At 40.0% G+C, this 17,939-nt stretch overlaps 4 protein-coding genes across 4 annotated transcripts; all 4 read left to right on the top strand.

Annotated features, from left to right (window-relative positions):
* Nucleotides 1-1,524: 1,524 nt before the first annotated feature.
* Nucleotides 1,525-6,354, top strand: LOC104453858 (chaperonin 60 subunit beta 4, chloroplastic). The gene is made up of 14 exons (XM_010068483.3): nt 1,525-1,774; nt 1,922-2,047; nt 2,464-2,601; nt 2,820-2,915; nt 3,107-3,349; nt 3,420-3,654; nt 3,759-3,928; nt 4,203-4,280; nt 4,381-4,452; nt 4,535-4,639; nt 4,989-5,081; nt 5,220-5,312; nt 5,734-5,878; nt 5,974-6,354. Exons 1-14 carry the CDS (start codon nt 1,619-1,621, stop codon nt 6,006-6,008), a joined length of 1,785 nt encoding a protein of 594 aa, XP_010066785.2. The 5' UTR covers nt 1,525-1,618; the 3' UTR covers nt 6,009-6,354.
* A 1,377-nt stretch (nt 6,355-7,731) lies between these two features.
* Nucleotides 7,732-8,198, top strand: LOC120295625. The gene is made up of 2 exons (XM_039316901.1): nt 7,732-7,964; nt 8,047-8,198. Exon 1 carries the CDS (start codon nt 7,796-7,798, stop codon nt 7,952-7,954), a length of 159 nt encoding a protein of 52 aa, XP_039172835.1. The 5' UTR covers nt 7,732-7,795; the 3' UTR covers nt 7,955-7,964; nt 8,047-8,198.
* A 1,049-nt stretch (nt 8,199-9,247) lies between these two features.
* LOC104453857 (LAG1 longevity assurance homolog 3) lies at nt 9,248-14,817 on the top strand. The gene is made up of 7 exons (XM_010068482.3): nt 9,248-9,761; nt 10,792-11,021; nt 11,095-11,250; nt 12,325-12,510; nt 13,385-13,569; nt 13,937-14,007; nt 14,321-14,817. The coding sequence occupies exons 1-6, from the start codon at nt 9,624-9,626 to the stop codon at nt 13,966-13,968; spliced, it is 927 nt and encodes a 308-aa protein (XP_010066784.1). The 5' UTR covers nt 9,248-9,623; the 3' UTR covers nt 13,969-14,007; nt 14,321-14,817.
* A 744-nt stretch (nt 14,818-15,561) lies between these two features.
* LOC104453855 (peroxidase 11) lies at nt 15,562-17,232 on the top strand. The gene is made up of 4 exons (XM_010068480.3): nt 15,562-15,822; nt 16,002-16,193; nt 16,339-16,504; nt 16,659-17,232. The coding sequence occupies exons 1-4, from the start codon at nt 15,565-15,567 to the stop codon at nt 17,081-17,083; spliced, it is 1,041 nt and encodes a 346-aa protein (XP_010066782.2). The 5' UTR covers nt 15,562-15,564; the 3' UTR covers nt 17,084-17,232.
* The last annotated feature ends 707 nt before the right edge of the window (nt 17,233-17,939 follow it).

The raw sequence follows: 17,939 nt of genomic DNA, 5'->3' as shown, positions 1-17,939 counted from the left end.
TTTCTCTTTTTGCTTATGGCTAAGTGATTTTGTCTCTTCTTTTTTTCATAGACAGGATGAGGAGTAGTAGAAGCGAGGAATTGAACTTACGAGTACCAAAGAAATTTCTTTGAGAATCTAATATATCTACTGAAATGAATTCGAACCATCAGATCTAGTGGGACCCATTATCCAAATTTAATTAAGCATTTAAGCTACGTCCACGTAATAATTTCCCAGGAGCACAGTTATATTCAAAAGGGAAGGTGTAACATATACGGCAAACCCCACTAAGCACACGGTCCAATACTAGGGGAATTTGAGGGGTGGGGATGCCAATATCACAAATGTAGAGTTTGACTCCGCACTCTAAAAAACAAAACAAAAAAACAAAACAGAAGTGAGAGAGAGAAGAGAGAGAGAAGGAGACAAAAAAGAAATGTATACTGCAAACTAATTTTCATAAGCCCATTGGACTTCTGTATGATAAAATTGAAAAATAAACGCAAGAAATTTAATAACCGAATTTTAAGTGTTAATAATCTAAAGTACTCAAAATAGAAATATAAAGTTCAAGTTTCTCATAAAACTAGCAAAATAGTAACCAGAGTATTATCAATTTACTACGTAACATATAATGATCATTATTGGTATGTTTTAATAATATTAATTTTACCGAGACTTTAATTACCATCAATTAGATATTCTTTAAATGAATTAAGTATCCACTTTCTTACTTACCAAATTAAGTGAATTTTTTACTTGATTGAGTCTTTTAACTCAATGTTTATTCATCGAAAAATTTACTATCATTAGGTGCTGAATTTTCAATTTTCAGCACTTGATGAGGTTATAAAGCAGGCTTAAAATCTGTTAGCTTGTTTGTGTGAAGAGAAGAAATTTGCTGATCGAGCAAAAACTAATCTCTACTTATACAAGCGTTAATTTGACTTTTGTATTCCAAAAGGAAGAAATCACAGGCTAAAGCCACCATATTGCGAAGGATCTCGCCTTGAGATCCTGGAGGCGTGGGGTTCAATCCCTGCCATATGAACTCAGCCTCACGAAATGAGGCACATTGATTGGTGCCGCTTTGATCCCACTTTAAAGTGTGAATCGAATCCGTCTATATGTTCTCAATTCAAACTTATTCGTTAGCCAGGTTGGGCCCTCCTAACATTTCATAAGCAATTAACTTGTAATAGGCAAAGTTAGGATGAAGTAAATTACATTATAATCATAGAAAATAATGAGTCGTCATATGATAAATTTCGATGTAATTCAAGTCGAACTTGTACAATGGACTTTCCCAAAGGAAGGATCTTCCTAAACTTCTTTCACAATAAAATTATATATGATTTCACCCTCTTCAATATTGAATTGTTTCAAACGTTTCAGATTAATAAAACTAAAAAGACCCGAATGTTGGGGGCCTGCTTAAAATCAAGCAAGCGAAAAGATGGGCCTGCCCCAGATCGTTGGAATACCGCCAAAATCAGTTGGATATTTTTGCCTTCAAAACTCTCTCTCCCTCAGTGCCAAACTATCTTATCCTGGTGAGACAGTATAGGCTGATGAGCACTTCATTCGCAAGCTGTTCCTTTGATCTTTTTGCACCAACCTGAACTGAATCAAGACCATGGCGTGTTCCCTGACGCCAATCTCTGCACTCTCCTCCAACACCCGCTCTCCTCCCAGTTCACAATCTTCGTACGCAAGGCCAGCATTGGCTCCCAAAGCCGTTGCCAAAGAGCTCCACTTCAACCGCGATGGTTCAGCCACCAAGAAACTTCTGGTCCGGTTCAACTCTGAACGTTCAATCAGCACGACCCGAAATCAGAAACCCATTTCCTTTTTTCTCCTCTTTTTCTTGGGCTGATCCACAATATGTGATTAGCATTGAAGTTTTCTTTTTTTCTGTTCTTCGCCTGTTTTGGTGCAGGCTGGTGTGAACATGGTGGCAGAGCTCGTGGGCGTGACGTTGGGACCGAAAGGACGGAATGTGGTCTTGCAGAACAAGTATGGGCCTCCCAAGATTGTCAACGATGGCGAGACTGTTCTCAAAGAGGTATTGCCTTGTCCTAACTGTTGCTTGTCTTCCTCATGTGTGCTTTGAATTCTGTCTTGTCTTTGGCAATTGTCGATTCGGGGGATGATGTCATCCTAATTCGATTGCCGTTAGGATTGGTTCGGTCCTGCGTGCTTATTGGTGCCTTAGAATAAATTGAGGTAAAAAAATTCTCGCTTCTTCTAATGGATGATGAATGTGCAAGAAAGGTCACTGGTGTGGCAGCGCTGAAAGGGAGTTCTTAGCAGTTATTTGACAAATGTTATAAATTAATTGATCAGTGTTGCGTTTTTTCACAGCTCGACTTTGATAAATTTAGCTTCGCTAATAGTAGGGCTCCTTAGGTGATGGATCACGCAATTTGCAGAAGTTCAATTGGGTTTAGATGATTATAGTATTACCCCTTAAAACTGCAGATAGAATTGGAGGATCCTCTGGAGAATGTCGGGGTGAAATTGGTGAGGCAAGCTGGTGCAAGAACAAATGATCTCGCTGGCGATGGGTCCACTACCTCTGTGGTTCTTGCTCATGGCCTGATCTCTGAGGGTGTGAAGGTATGTCTCATCTGTTCTTTTAGATAGCCTATTGACTCCCTTTTGCTGGGAGAGACACACTCCTTTCCTCAATGGCCTATATCTTTGGATAGCCCACGCTTTTCTCCCTTCATTTTAAACCTTTTAGTGAACTCTTTTACTTGATCAAGCCCGGGGACTTGTGCGAAATTCTCATTGCATTATGCCAACTTCTTTGTTATAACTTTAAACTTGCAAAGGTTGTTGCAGCTGGTGTGAATCCTGTCCAAGTTGCTCGTGGGATTGAAAACACTGCAAAGGCCCTTGTTGCGGAGCTGAAGAAGATGTCCAGAGAGGTAATAATTATTTTCTTCTTCCTCTTCCTCTCCGAATTACCTCTCGAAGTTAGCAAAAGTAATACTGTAAATGATGACATACAGCGGAGGCTTTGAGCAGAGAGTGATGATAAATCTTGCATGACTGATGGAAGAGTTTGCATAATCTTGGTACTTGCTTCTCATAAAGTACAGAAATGTCCACGATACAGGTCGAGGATGATGAACTCGTAGACGTTGCTGCAGTTAGTGCAGGAAATGATCATGCAGTTGGAAGCATGATATTTGATGCTTTTCGGCAAGTGGGTCGGAGAGGCGTTGTCACTATAGAGAAAGGGAAGTGTACTGAAAGCAGCCTACAGATAGTTGAAGGCATGCAATTTGACCGTGGATATCTGTCTCCTTACTTCGTGAATGACAGAAAGAAGATGACAGTGGAATTTCACAATTGCAAGGTAGAAATCTATAATTTTACCTCAATTTGTTACTTGTTGAATGATAAGGGGGTACGGAATTTCTTTACAGTTACTTTTGGTCGACAAGAAAATCACAAACCCGAAGGACATGTTTAAAATTATGGATAGTGCGGTCAAAGAGAAGTATCCAATCCTCGTAGTCGCGGAAGGCATAGAGCAGGAAGCTCTGGCTCCTCTAATAAGGAACAAGCTCAGAGGCGTGCTGAAGGTGGCAGCTATTAAGGCTCCTGCATTTGGTGAACGCAAGAGCCATTGCTTAGATGATATTGCCATATTAACAGGAGGTACCACATCCCACATTCTCAAATCTTTGGTCTCATCGCATGGTGCACTTCAGAGCTCAGACTAATTCTTTCACTTTTGAATGTTCCCTTTACTCATCTTACAGGCACTGTCATCAGAGACGATATGGGGTTGACTCTGGAAAAAGCCACGAAGGAAGTACTGGGAACAGCTTCTAAGGTTGTGGTAACCAAAAATTCGACGTTGATAGTTACAGATGGAAGCACAAGAAAAGCTGTCGAGGAGAGAGTTTCTCAAATCAGAGGCCTTGTCAAGGTGCCTCTCCATCCTAACAAGAATATTGTGCTGATGACAGAGAAAATCATTGAAAAAATCCGGGGTAAAAATTCATTATATGTGAAATAAAACTTGATATTCAGCTCAGGCTAGAAAGTATTGAACTTTGAGGTGGATTTCGAGCGAAATATTGCAAAATGATGACAGCACATATTCATGCATCTTCAAGTGACTTATCACTTTCGACATGGTCCTAACTCCTAATGTAGCTACTCTGAGACACCTAATGCGTTACCTTTTTTCTCTTTGGCAGAACACTGACGAAAATTTTCAAAAGAAGATACTGAATGAAAGAATAGCGAGGTTATCGGGAGGAATTGCTATTCTTCAAGTAATTTGAGTATATCTCCTTGTCGGCTTCTCGGTTTACTGTAAATTCTGAGACCACTGACTTCCATTCAAACTGACAAATTATACTCCTTAAAATAAAGGTGGGAGCTCAAACACAAGTGGAGTTGAAGGATAAACAGCTAAGAATTGAAGATGCCTTGAATGCAACAAAGGTATATAATCATATCCTTAAATCTCTGACCGACTTCAGTTTTCCAGCACCAATGTCACAGCCAGTAAATTAGCATATTGCAGGCAGCTATTGAGGAAGGTGTTGTAGTTGGTGGGGGCTGTAGTCTTCTGAGACTGTCTACAAAGGTCGATTGCATCAAAGAACATCTAGATAATGAAGAGCAGAAGGTAAATTTTTTCTTAGATATCTAATTGAATACTTGAATTACCTGATACTTTTAAGAGGATTTTCAGTCAATAAATGTCCTATAAAGATCATTTTGATGCTCTCCACGTGTTCTTTGTTCCCTATTGTTTAAAAAAGCAAAATAAAGAGAATAAGTCGCTCAAAATAAAATGAACGAAGATGTTCACTATCCAATTAAATTAGGATAAGAGAATAAGTCGCTCAAAATAAAATGAACGAAGATGTTCACTATCCAATTAAAATAGGATTCCTTCTTCTTTCCATTTTTTTTTTTTTACAACTATTCAAACAGTACATCTTAAATTGTTTTTCCTAAAACCTTCAATGCAGATAGGAGCAGAGATTTTCAAGAAAGCTCTTAGCTACCCTGCAAGGCAGATAGCCAAAAATGCTGGTGTCAATGGGAGTGTGGTAGTGGAGAAGGTACTTTCTTAGAGATGCATCACTTTGTTACAAGTGTCTTAATAGAAAATTATGACTTCTAGTGCTTTCTCAACTGATTTTGCTCGATATTGAGGTCAAAAGCAAAACACAATTCTCCAAACGGTCTGCGTTTTTCAGGTCCTATCAAGTAACGTCATGAACTATGGATATAATGCCGCAAGGGACTGCTATGAGGATTTACTGGCAGCTGGAATAATGGATCCGACAAAGGTACTTAATCCTACAGATGTAACTTGTGTGCAGAGCATAATCTAGCCAGTTTTAATCAAGGCCGATCAGCATGTCATATGTAGGAGGTTATTTTGTAGTAGCTTGAGGTGTTAAATATTGAGTACAATTGGCTGACTATCAGATAATTCTTCAATCTGCCAATATCTCAGGAAACTCTTTGAGATAGATTTGATACAATTGATATTGAACTCAGACGAAGTGTTTGTAGACAATCCTGAAGCAAAGGGTTGGAAAAAGTTTTCCTTCTTTAAATAAAAATATTCCCCCACAGCTAGATATAGCTCATGCATGTGCCCTTAGACATTGTAACCTATATCCAAATGTAAATATGTAATAATCATCTAGTTTATTTTGCTTAGATTCGGGAAGGCTTATGATTCAAAGTGTAAGTGGTTTGCAGGTGGTAAGATGCTCTTTGGAGCACGCAGCATCTGTGGCAAAAACTTTTCTAACCTCTGATGCAGTAGTAGTCGACATAAAGGAAGTAGAGCAGCCCATACGGATGCCGATGCCAATGCCGATAAGAAAGCCTCTTAGAAAGCCGGGTAATGTTACTTCTTCTCTAGATTCACCTAATCATTCACACAAATATCATCAATTACTGCTATGATTCACTGGATTCTAGTTTATCTTTCTGCAGGTATTCCCCGGGCGGGTTTGCCACTTATAGTATAGAGACATAAGCTGTTCCGGACTCACAAATGCTTGAAGTACCACGCCTTCACAAGGAGATGCCCTTTTTCCTTGTGGTACTTCAATGGCAGTAACATACTAGTCACACAACTGCTCTTGGTTATGCTCGAATTAGAAGCTTGTACAGGAAACTTGTCAACAAAGCTTTGTATCTACAACAGAGCAGATATGACAGGAGAAATGGTCAGTACACGGCCTCTTACCTCTGAAGAGAGTGATTGTTTGTCTGTATATCACTAGCAGCAGAGAGACTGCAAAATGAAAGAAGAAAGACATAACTCATTGTGACCTGATGCAAATTCATAGGAAATTTCAACTTCAAACTCTACTTTTACGGTGTCAGATTTCATCTATCGGCACCATCTTGACTCTTTTCGACGGAAGCTTGCATTCATGTCACAATTTACGTGAATAACCACTTGCTTACAAGCACCTTCTATGTGCTGCTAAAGTTCTGGAAGAGGAAACTGGGTAGATACTTGAAGTACTCAGATTCATTCACAATCTCCATTCTTCCCTCACTACGTATCAGTCTCCAATCCCTTCATCTGTGGGGCACAGGAGTAATGCAATGATTGTTCTTATGGACATAGTAATCTATTGGAGGGTTCATGCGACCCTAATGCATCACAACCTTCTGTTTTGGTGGATCCTATGTAGGACCTCATATAATCCTACAGTCATAGCGCACTTGGCCCACATGAACGCCATGCATTCAATAATTACTCTTATTAGTTGATACATGGTATGAGTTGATGTACAACTGCAACTAATTAGAAGTGAGTAAATACGCATAGAAGCAAGGTTCTCCGTATTGCTCATTGATTGGATCATGGTGAGAGTTCTTTTCCAGAGCCAAAAAGGTGCTTGATGTATCTTACAAGAATTACTACTCACAGACTCAGTATCTTATGTCAACCTTTTCACCTTCTCCCTCTTTTTATATTTTATTTTCCATACGAGCAACTGTGCGCAATAACTGCATGTGGACAAGCTTAACCGATTGGTGACATTACCGACGCAGCCTTTCCATTCATCGGGCTTATCACAATTCACAAATGTTGTCCTCAAAAGGGCTCAAAGGGCTCAGCTTTTGGTTGGAACTAATATGAATAGATGGTAATGTTCAGTTCACAAAAGATCACCAACTACCTAAGAAAAGATTTAGTTCAACACCACATCCGATATTGTTTTGGGTTTGCAATTTGCTGAATATAACGTTCTGTGGAGTAAGCTCGATCACTTACAGATTTTTCTCCTTCTATCCAAATTGATGAAACTGTGAATGATGATTAGCAAAAGGACAAATGGGTCACAGGCAGGACGCCAATTGAGCGCATTCTAAATGGCAAATTCTTGCCTAGACCCTTCACCATTAAATGATGTGGATTTCATACGGGTCTCACTTAATCGAACAGTTGAGGTAGAGTCGGTCCACAGAACCAGATCCACGAGTAATCCTAACCCAGATAATGTGTTGACAATCCCAAGACAAGCGTACTCTTATCTCTGCTAGCCTCCTTCGTCTGCTTTAAAGTTTTGCGCTTCCCCTATCTTCTGCTCTTCTTCTGGATACTCTTTTCTTACTCGAGCTTACGTATATGGACATAACAATAACGCCACACGACACCGCTCTAGAAAGAGCTCGATAACCGTGTCACCGAGATGAAGTATATTCAAGAAAGAAACAAGCTTCCGTGTTACTTAGAGTGCATCCCTGTCGTTGAAAGAGACTACACGAAAGAGCTTGAGCAGACCAGAGAAGAGAGATGCCGGGCTTGAGACTGATAGCTGGGTTGAGCGTGAGAGGCGTTATGGATGTGATCGTCGCTGGGGTTTCTCTGGTGATCGGATTCGGGTTCTGGGTTTTCGTCACCTCCGTTCTCTGCTCTGTCGCTTTCTTTCGATGCGCCAAGCAAGCTTCTTGATCAAAGGTACGTATGTGATGATCTAACTCTCTTTTTTCTCTTCCTCTCTTTCTTTCTTTTCTGGGTTTGGCTTACGTTTCTTCCTTTCCTAGGTCCTGTCTTTGATTGGGATGTGAACTTGGAATAACTTTCTGGTATTGTATATTACTAATTTGAGTTATTACTATTTCTCTTTTTCTCGACACTCGATGTGTATGCTCGTTTTACATTCATAAGAAGTAAAAGCAGCTCTAGTTTATTAGAATCATGTAAAGTGTACATGTTGAAAAGCCTAAAGGTGTATAACTTTCTTCTAACTATCATCGCTCGGCGCAGAGCAGTTTATCGATTCTGTTTGCACGCTTAACTTTCAGTCGGGGTCTACTACTTGAATGCAGCGGCCTTACAGCGAACCTCGGCATTTTCAGTGCCCAAGAAGTCTAGCTTGTTCTATCTTTACTAGATGACTTCTTGAATGCATATTGCTCAACGCAATATAGATTTCGCAGATCACGGGATCAAGCGACTCGTATCTGGATAATAACAGCGAGCTGAGGTTCATCCTCTGCTCGAAGGGGCGAGGCGGGACCATCTTCTGCTTACGAATAAGTAGAAGCAAGTGGACGAGAACTGAGTAACCATGTCACCCTTTTCCGTCCCCTTTTCTTCGCACTCCATAAGTTCTCTCCGCGACAGTTGCAGGAACTGAGAGGAGAGAGACAGAGGAAGGACATGCAACCGAAACATGAAGCTTCAATGTCAAAGTGTACACTTTGGGTAACTAATCAACCACTTACATAAAGATGCTTATGAAAAATCACTCCAGAAAGAGAAAAAGAAAAAACAATTATGCGGTAATACATCATCACACGCTTGTTAACCTACATCAAGAACCCATTATAAAATACTGAGAAAATGTTAAGCGTGTTACGATTAAACAATGCGATGAACTATTATTGAACATTAAATATGACCCACTAATCTGGTGTTCGTTATTATTATATTGTCATATGATTTACTATCTTTTTTAAACATTACCCAAAAATACTATCCAATTTGTTTTGTATCAATTTATCTTTCGAGTGAAAAATTTACCTGTGATTTTACAAATTTTCTTGCTTTCCACAGAACAAAAAAAGTAAAGCAAAGTTCTAAATTTTCCCTAAAAAGAAAGAACCTCGTCCAACTCATGTTTGATCACTTTCAATCGCCATGCATGCGAATTTTCATAAAAATGCCTCAAAGTTACGCTTTTTCACCACACAAGAACATCGTACGCATCGACTTAGGACTCTAAAGAAAAACCTTTTTATCCCCGAAAGGAGAGTTTCTCAGATGGAGAAGAAACGGAGTCATCGTGGGCACGGCTTTGACCGATCAAATATTCCCCGCTAACCTTCTTCCTCCTCCTCCTCCTCGTCTTCGCTCTTTCTCGTTCTTGCCCTCTTGGACCGGGCAATCAATATTTAATTCCCGGGTCGATGTCGATCTCGTCCTCGTCCTCGTCCACTCGTTCTTGAACCCATCGAGGATCGGGATCCCCTTGTTCCAGGAAGCACACCCATTGGCGCCCGTCGACGACCGACCCCCCACGATGCAAGACCGCTCGCTGTGATCTTCTGGGTTTGCTTCTGAATCGGGAGCTCCGGATCGGGTGGGATAAATTTCTCTTCTTTTTTCAAGAAAAGACATGGGTTTGATCCAAGAAGCTCTGTCCGCGGAATGGGAGCGCGAATCCTACCCGGCGTACGCGGATTTCGCCCTCCTCCCGCTCTTCGCCGTCTTCTTCCCTTCCGTCCGGTTCTTCCTCGACCGATTCGTGTTCGAGGTACATCGCGCGTCGCTGCGCCGTGCCGTTGGTTTGTTTTCTTGATCGATTGGGTCCTGCTCCCGAAAGCGGCCTTTTCTTTTGTACTAAAGGTTGTGGTTAAGGTTCAAAATGAATGTAATCTTGGCTTCCTTTTCCTGAGCTGATTAGTAGTCAGTGGGATTCTCTTTGTTGTTTCGGAAGTAACTGTTTCCGAGTTAGTTGAATTTCTGTTTAGCTGGAAAGGTGCAGAGAGTGATGTCGACTTATGCCGTTAGGCCAATGGGACAAGAGAAAGAAGTGTCGTGTTGATCACTTTGAGCTGTGCAGTTGCATGGATGCTTATGGCGTAGTATTGCAGAAGCTAGCAATGTTTGGGACGGCGTTTTAGATAGTCGTTGCTGATTTACAATTCCTCTGGAAAATGTTTTTCCTTGGTGCTGTGCGAAATTTCCTAGCATTTACAGCACTGAAAGTGACTCTTGCAAAAGAATTGCAAAATAAAATGTGATCATGAGCTATATGGTCTCAGGGATTGGGAAATGATCAATTGAAGGTCTTTATATATCTCAAATCCTATGTGGCATTCATTTGATTCAACTTGTGCTTGTCTCCAGCCAGTCTTCAATGTTTTAGAAGAACTTTAAAATCACTCTGGTGTACCATAATTACTTATGTGTATACCATTTGGAATTCCAGAAACATACTGTGTTAGTTCTGGATTATGTTTTAGCAGCTGGTTATGTGAGTGTGTTTGCACTCTATCAACTTACAAGAACTTTCTTCTTTAATCTCTTCCATCATCCCTTTTACCTGTGAGATGAATATACTGCAAGAAGTACTACCATCAAATCTGGGCAGCTTCACAACATCTCCTTTTTCTTTTTTATCATAATACAAGAAACTTAGAATTATGTATCTGTAAAATATATATAATGCTCCCTTTCTACATGGATGCTGCATCCTTTTTGTCGCAACCATCTGCTCTTGATATGCATTTCTTTGTGGTTTCTCCTTGAATTCCTTATAATGTCGGAATTCAACTTTGCAGAAAGCAGGCAGAAGGTTAATCTTTGGAAAGGGATATCAGAGAATGGATCTTGAGACACATGATGGAAAGAAGAGGATAAGGAAATTCAAAGAATCAGCATGGAAATGTATTTACTATCTTTCAGCTGAACTGTTGGCTCTCTCTGTCACTTATGATGAGCCTTGGTTCTCTAAGACGATACATTTTTGGGTAGGACCAGGAAACCAGGCCTGGCCTGACCAGAAAATTAAGTGAGATTCTGAACATCATGTCTGGCTGTTTCATTTCATGAAGGCAATTTTCTGACTGGTTTTTGCACCTCAGGTTCAAACTGAAGGGATTGTATATGTATGCAGCTGGATTTTATGCATATTCCATATTCGCTCTGATCTTTTGGGAAACAAGGCGATCTGACTTTGGGGTGTCAATGAGTCACCATGTAGCAACTCTCATTCTCATTGTGTTGTCTTACGTATTGAGGTAACTTTCTACCTATTTTGTGGCTTCCTCTTCTTCTCTTAATAGCGAGTCTATTATATGTTGCCACTATTGGGTGGAAAGTTGTATAGTACCTTTAATATTTAGTATGAGCAAGTTTTATGCCCAAATGATTTAACAAAAATAAATGGACCAAGATGGCCTCTGCAATAGAATTGAACAAACAAGCAAACAAAAGATGAAAATTGAAACTTAATAAACTGAGAGGGATCTTTCAACAAAATTCAGGATGGAAATTTAGGAAAAAACACAATATATATATGCTTCTGATTAGTTTGAAAGGTGCCTTTTTGCTGGGAATGGAGTGCTTAGGTTCCTTATGAGAATCGCTGTTCAAGATGTCTAATTAATAGATCCATATCAATCTTTGGCATAACTGAACCCTGAAAACCATTCATAGGTTCGATATTTCCTTTCAAGCAGCTTCAATATTTTTCCCAGAAAGCTTTTTCCTTTTTGTGATGTATTTTGCCTTAGTTGCATGTATGTGGATTGAATGAATTAAGTTTTACAAGATCTGGCTGTTCACCTTCATTCACTATTTCCAATAAGCAAAATCAAGAATTTGTTCTAAAAAAGTTATGGGGAAAGCTAATCACATTGCAGCCGCTTTTCCATCCTTCACAGTGAACCCTAGGCATTATAAACAGTAAACTCCTGATTCTTGGCAGTTTTCAGAGGGTGAAATCCTTAAGTTGAGTAGAGAATGGTAGAAACTTCAGTCTGCGTTTAGATCAAAGAATGAGACGAGCAACAGTGCCTTATCAGCTGTTCCGTCTTTTTATGTGTGCTTTTTTTTTTTCCATCTTTGTTTATTTGGATGCATAACCAGACCAAAAAAAAGAGAAGGATGCATGAGACAATGGTAGGGTTGCAACCGTGCATTATTCAGTTGCTCGGATTTGTTTGTGTGCACTTTTCCTTCGTTGTTCATCTAGATGCATAGGACAATTTTAGAGGCCTAGTATGATCACTGGAGAATTTGTTCTGAAGGTTAGGTCTAAATGGTCTACTGAAACACTTATTGTTTTGTTCTCCTTTAATGCTTACTGGCAGGTTTGCTCGAGTTGGTTCAGTTGTTTTGGCTCTTCATGACGCCAGTGATGTCTTTTTGGAGGTAGGGAAGATGTCCAAATACGGTGGTGCTGAGACATTAGCAAGTTTCTCTTTTATACTCTTTGTCCTGTCTTGGATAATATTACGCCTCATTTACTACCCTTTCTGGATCCTTTGGAGTACAAGGTGAGTCTCATTTTGTAGATAGCTTGTAACATGGATTTGGCAAATTCTTTCTGAAATTTTGGTTTTAAAAACCTGTTTTCAGAATAAATAAATAAAAATCAATTCTAGGTGATCTCTTGGTGCAAATTGTGTTTGGCAAATTGTTTGCTACAACAGATTTGGGACATGACTAAAAGTCTCTGCCTGGGATTCCTAACCTTTGCTGCACATAGCACATAATCGAATGCGAGCTTCACCAAATGGTTGCTCTTGAAACGTACATGTTCATTGCTAATCTAGGACAAATTTTCTTCACATTGTGGATATGCCTATGTAAATCCATTTAGGCAAAAAGTGGTAGGCAAATTTGTTCACAAATCATTCTGGCAGTTGGCACGTACACATGCACCGGGGGAGTTTGTGTTTTTCTCTGACATAAGCCAGAGCAGATGCTCCATGTTTCTTTTCTGGTTCATAAGAAAAGAACCTTTCAGAAAAACATGTCTTTCTAGTTGTCTAAAACCAGCGTTTACTGATGCCCAAGCAACTACTATGAAACGAGCCTCCAAAAGACGTCAGCATTTATTGCTTCTAATGATGAAGCACTTCCATTTTAGTAAACTTTTGGCTCAGTCCCAGGTTGCATAAATTCTGCTAATGAGTTTTGCAATTGGATAAGTAAAAGAGTCCAGAGCTTCTTACAGAAAATCATCCTCCATGACACCTCTTGCTAGTTTGTGAGCAACGAGTGTGATTTTCACCCTTGTTTTATGATAGTTATTTTCTCATTTTCTTAATACAGTCATTCATGGAGTTTTTTGTTTTTCAAAAAATTTCATGGACAAGTAGTTGCTGTCCATTCTTTGACTACTGAATATCCTTATTTTTTATGCAGCTATGAGGTTATTCTTACATTGGACAAGGAAAAACACCGAGTAGATGGACCAGTCTACTACTATATTTTCAACTCTCTGCTGTATTGCTTGCTTGTCCTTCATATTTATTGGTGGGTCTTGATGTATAGAATGCTTGTCAAGCAAATTCAAGCAAGAGGGAAAGTCAGTGATGATGTTAGATCTGGTGAGTATTTCATTAGTTTCCCAGATATCAGTCTTTGATTCTTGCAATCATTGGTTTTTGTGTAGACGAGAATTCTGTTAAAAGTGTACCCTGCCATGGATTCTTGATAAGGAGACTAAAACATTTTCCACTTCTTTCTCACCCAGTTCGTCCTATTAGCTTGCATAGCACTTCTGTAAAATTGGCCTTATCAACATTTTACTCAGTGGATGGACCTTTTTTTCCTATGAAACACGAAACCTGTAATGTAAATGAAAAGGAGGCAATTAGATAACGTGCTTTGTCCACTTCGTCATTCATGTTTATGATGTACGCTGGACTTTTCTAATTAGTCATCTTGTCTATGAATAATTTTTGTCATTTGCAGATTCTGAAGGTGAAGATGATCATGAAGATTGAGCAGCCAGGGAATGTTTATGGAGATATTGCCACGAGGAGGTAAAAAAAGATTCAGAAAATTTACCTAGACATTTAGGCTGCTTAAAAGTTTTTGTTTCTTATCGTGCATTAAGCCTCCAGAACAGGAAACACCTTTAAAAGTGAAGGCTGCATGAATGATTTGTTCTCGACAAGACGTGTAAATAGAAAACTTCCATATTGTTTACTTGTTGTACTGTAGTCAAACAGCTCAGAAAAATTGCCTGAGCATGTTGCCTTCTGCATGACTCCTACATTAAACATGAGTGAATAGTTTAAACCCAGCCTGTTACTTTTTGTTATTCAGCCTGATGGATCGCTTTTTATCGTGCAGGCTGTGATGTGCTAAAATGTACATTGCTGAGAGGTTGCTGTACTACTATTCTTTTTGAAGCTAATGCCAGTTTGTAGGAATTTGTCTGTCATTCAGTCAAGTGCTGAAGCAATTAGAAGATGTGATGATTAGGTGGGCCTGGTAGTTAATATGAGATTTTGGCATTATGATTCAGCGCCATGGTTAGATCACCATCTCATATGGAATTGTTTGAGGAACTCGCTGGGAAGCACATTCTCAGAATGGGCAGGTCTTGAATTACAAACCTATGTTGTTGGAAGTTGACATTATTTGACAGGCGCAGCAGTGTTAGAGACCAGATTTTGGTTTAGAGAAGAGTAGTTCTTCTGGAAGATGAGATATCCGTGTTTCGGTTGCTTGTGTACAATAAGAAAGCCAATTTGTTTTGTGCAAGTTTTCTGTTTACAAATGTCTAATTTTCTTCTCCCAAGTACAATACGTGCAGCATTGGATGTTATGGTAGATTTCATCTCGCATTGATATGATTTATACCCCCTAACTTGAAGGAACAAGATCAATATTTACTTGATTAATGATGTCAAATTATTCATGCTGAATTTCCAATGCACAACATCAAAATTATGAGCTGCTTAAATTAGTTATCTTAATCCACACGTTGCTATTGAATAGAGGTGATTATTAGGCAGGTTCAGGCCAAGCCGGACTTGAAACTCAGGCTTAAGTACAGCCAAAACATGCCCATTACATAAAATTTATATAGTAAGTTCGAGGCTCGGCCGAAGATTAGCGGGCTGGTTCATGTGAGAGTATTGCCACATCCATCCATTTACTCCTCGGGTCTAGGTGGGCTTGGGTGGCCACCCACCCTCAAATGACTTTGCTAATATATTAGTTGCCTAAGAGACCTCGCACGTTTTTTGAACCGAAACATGGGAAACTCTGTTCAAAACAAGAAGCTAAAGCAATTACACTAATATGGCAGCTGTTCTGCATTTGGTTTGGTGACTTGCCCAAATCTAAAACCTCAAAACTTTTGAGCCACATGCGCACGTCTCTCTCTCTCTCTCTCTCTCTCTCTCTCTATAAAGAATTCTTGGCAATTTTAGTCTCGGTGTTACCCACCAAACAGAGAAACATTAGTTGCATCCCCTCTTGACTTTGAGAAAACGTCATGCAAAATCCTCAAGCAGCCATGCAAAAACAGAGTTTGACCTTCTCTACGTTTCTTCATATATATATATTTGCACGGATTCAGGGAATGCATGTCGGCCAAACAACCGAGAATGGCAGCTTCGATTCATCCAAGAGTCCTCGCGATGCAGTTCTTGGGCGCGATCGCCTTCATTTCTGGTGTTCTACGCTCCGGTGCAAGCGACCCTCCACTGACGCTTGATTACTATGCATCTTCGTGCCCGACCGTGTTTGACGTCATCCATAAAGAAATGGAATGCGCGGTGCTCTCAGATCCGCGCAATGCTGCGTTTGTAGTCCGACTACACTTTCATGACTGCTTCGTCCAGGTGCATTGCGTATATCGTAATTCTATGCAAATTTCCATTCTCTATAGTTAAATTAAACATGTACTTGGGAATGAAAGTGGGACAATAGTGACATCAATCATGAAGCATGGATCAAACTGCAAAGGGAGAATTCCTTTTCTTCTTTTATTTTGTAATCTTTTGGTTGCAAATTTTACTAGGGATGTGACGGTTCGGTTCTGTTAGACGATACAGTCACGCTGCAAGGAGAGAAGACAGCGTCCCCAAATATAAACTCTCTAGATGGTTTTGATATCATCGATAAGATCAAGAACAAAGTTGAATCCGACTGCCCTGGAATTGTCTCGTGCGCTGATATATTGACAATTGCTGCTAGAGATGCGGTCATTCTGGTATAGATCGTCTTATTTCTCTGAATTCCTCATTTACTTGTCAAACAATGTTTTGAATTATAATCTATGTTGCTGTACTTCTTAACCAAGGAGAAATATCAGCAAATCAACGTGATTAATATCGATCCTCTTTCGTACTTTATAGGTGGGCGGACCGTATTGGGATGTTCCGGTGGGGAGGAAGGACTCGAGAACTGCAAGCTACGAGCTTGCAAACGCCAACATTCCAACTGCGAACGAAGGTCTCACTTCCATCATTTCCAAGTTCCTTTCCCTCGGCCTCTCTGTCACCGACACCGTCGCGCTTTCCGGTAATTATTTAGTTCCTATTCCTCTTATGTGATTGATCAGATTACTTTCTCAAGTTGAGCTTACTGCCACAGATTCTAAAGCGCAATGATCAAGGCGTGTATGCTGTCAATTACGTTAAATTTTCCTTAATTATGTGCACATTCCAATCACTAGGGGCTCACACGATCGGCATGGCACGATGTGAGAACTACCGTGCGAGGATATACGGCGACTACGAATCAACGTCGGGCGGTAGTCCATCCTCCGAAGCACGCCTCAGCAAATTGAAGTCCACGTGCCCAGCCGCCGGAGGGGGAGAGGACAACATCGCGCCGATGGACTACGAAACGCCCAACGTATTCGACAACTCCTACTACCACTTGCTCCTGAATGGAGAGGGATTACTTAACTCCGACCAAGAACTGTATTCGAGTGTATTGGCGATTCAGACCAAGAAGATTGCGGTACAGTATGCGCATGACACGGCGGCTTTCTTCCAGCAGTTCTCCGAATCCATGGTCAAGATGGGGAACATCACGAATTCGGATAGCTTTGTCAATGGAGAAGTGAGGAAGAACTGCAGATTTATCAATACATGATCGCTGAGTCATGTGTAATGAAGACTCGTTTGATTTTTAATCTTTGTTGGTTACTTATCCAGAGTCGGACATATGCAAACTCGAGCTAATTAGCAAATTCATTTGGAAGTTAAAACGATTCTTGTAATAGAGACGTACATTTCTCTACACACAGCCATTGTAATGGTGGACTCAACTATCATGAGTAATTATTGTGAAGAAAAGATTGACAAGTCGATCAAGTTTGATACTTAAAAAAGCTTTAAATGTCACCTGGCGTTGAGCTGCAAAAAGGAGAAAGTCATAACTATATCGAACGATACAGAGCCTGAAAGTTGAACACTTGTTTGGCCACCCAAGAACGGCTAATCCATATAAAGTTCTTCTATGTTGAAAATTTGACTGTCGCACAGAAGCATGATTAATCAGGAATGGCTAATCCAATTATATTATGTTGAAAATGCAACTGTTGCACAAAAGCATGATTTTGATATGGATAATAGTTTTTGGTTTAATGTGAAAATGTGTAGTTATGTTGAATATATTTGGGAGAGGATGGACAAGGTACATGAATTCAAAGGAATAGGTAAGATTTCATGGGACAAAGATAGTTTCGCCAATTTATAAAAGTGGTTTTCCAATAGTTAGAGGAGGTATTGATGGAGTACAAGAAATGTAGGCTGTATGAGCTCTACTCCTCACACCCTCTTTCATGAGTGACTCCTTTGCCTATCTATAGGCAAGTTGCACCGACTAAGTCGTGGAAAAATCTCTATTCAAATCAGAGATTTTTCTGTAGCTCTTAGCCTTAGCCAAATTTATCATAGAGCTTTGTGAACCAACTTTCAAGGCATATATCTTTGCCATTTGTAGAGAT

Source organism: Eucalyptus grandis, chromosome 7 (assembly GCF_016545825.1).
Source record: "Eucalyptus grandis isolate ANBG69807.140 chromosome 7, ASM1654582v1, whole genome shotgun sequence".
In the NCBI taxonomy this organism is placed as follows: Eukaryota; Viridiplantae; Streptophyta; class Magnoliopsida; order Myrtales; family Myrtaceae; genus Eucalyptus; species Eucalyptus grandis.
Note: the sequence above shows the minus strand (reverse complement) of the source record. Positions and strands in the feature narration are given on the sequence as shown.

Excerpts from the sequence above, each read along its gene's own strand:
- LOC104453855 (XM_010068480.3), top strand. The coding sequence starts at position 15,565 with ATGTCGGCCAAACAACCGAGAATGGCAGCTTCGATTCATCCAAGAGTC. Across the intron at positions 16,194-16,338 it reads CTAGAGATGCGGTCATTCTG|GTGGGCGGACCGTATTGGGA; the intron begins GTATAGATCGTC and ends CGTACTTTATAG. Across the intron at positions 16,505-16,658 it reads CGACACCGTCGCGCTTTCCG|GGGCTCACACGATCGGCATG; the intron begins GTAATTATTTAG and ends TCCAATCACTAG.
- LOC120295625 (XM_039316901.1), top strand. The coding sequence starts at position 7,796 with ATGCCGGGCTTGAGACTGATAGCTGGGTTGAGCGTGAGAGGCGTTATG.
- LOC104453857 (XM_010068482.3), top strand. The coding sequence starts at position 9,624 with ATGGGTTTGATCCAAGAAGCTCTGTCCGCGGAATGGGAGCGCGAATCC. Across the intron at positions 11,251-12,324 it reads GTGTTGTCTTACGTATTGAG|GTTTGCTCGAGTTGGTTCAG; the intron begins GTAACTTTCTAC and ends GCTTACTGGCAG. Across the intron at positions 13,570-13,936 it reads CAGTGATGATGTTAGATCTG|ATTCTGAAGGTGAAGATGAT; the intron begins GTGAGTATTTCA and ends TGTCATTTGCAG.
- LOC104453858 (XM_010068483.3), top strand. The coding sequence starts at position 1,619 with ATGGCGTGTTCCCTGACGCCAATCTCTGCACTCTCCTCCAACACCCGC. Across the intron at positions 4,281-4,380 it reads GAGGAATTGCTATTCTTCAA|GTGGGAGCTCAAACACAAGT; the intron begins GTAATTTGAGTA and ends CTTAAAATAAAG. Across the intron at positions 5,313-5,733 it reads GAATAATGGATCCGACAAAG|GTGGTAAGATGCTCTTTGGA; the intron begins GTACTTAATCCT and ends AGTGGTTTGCAG.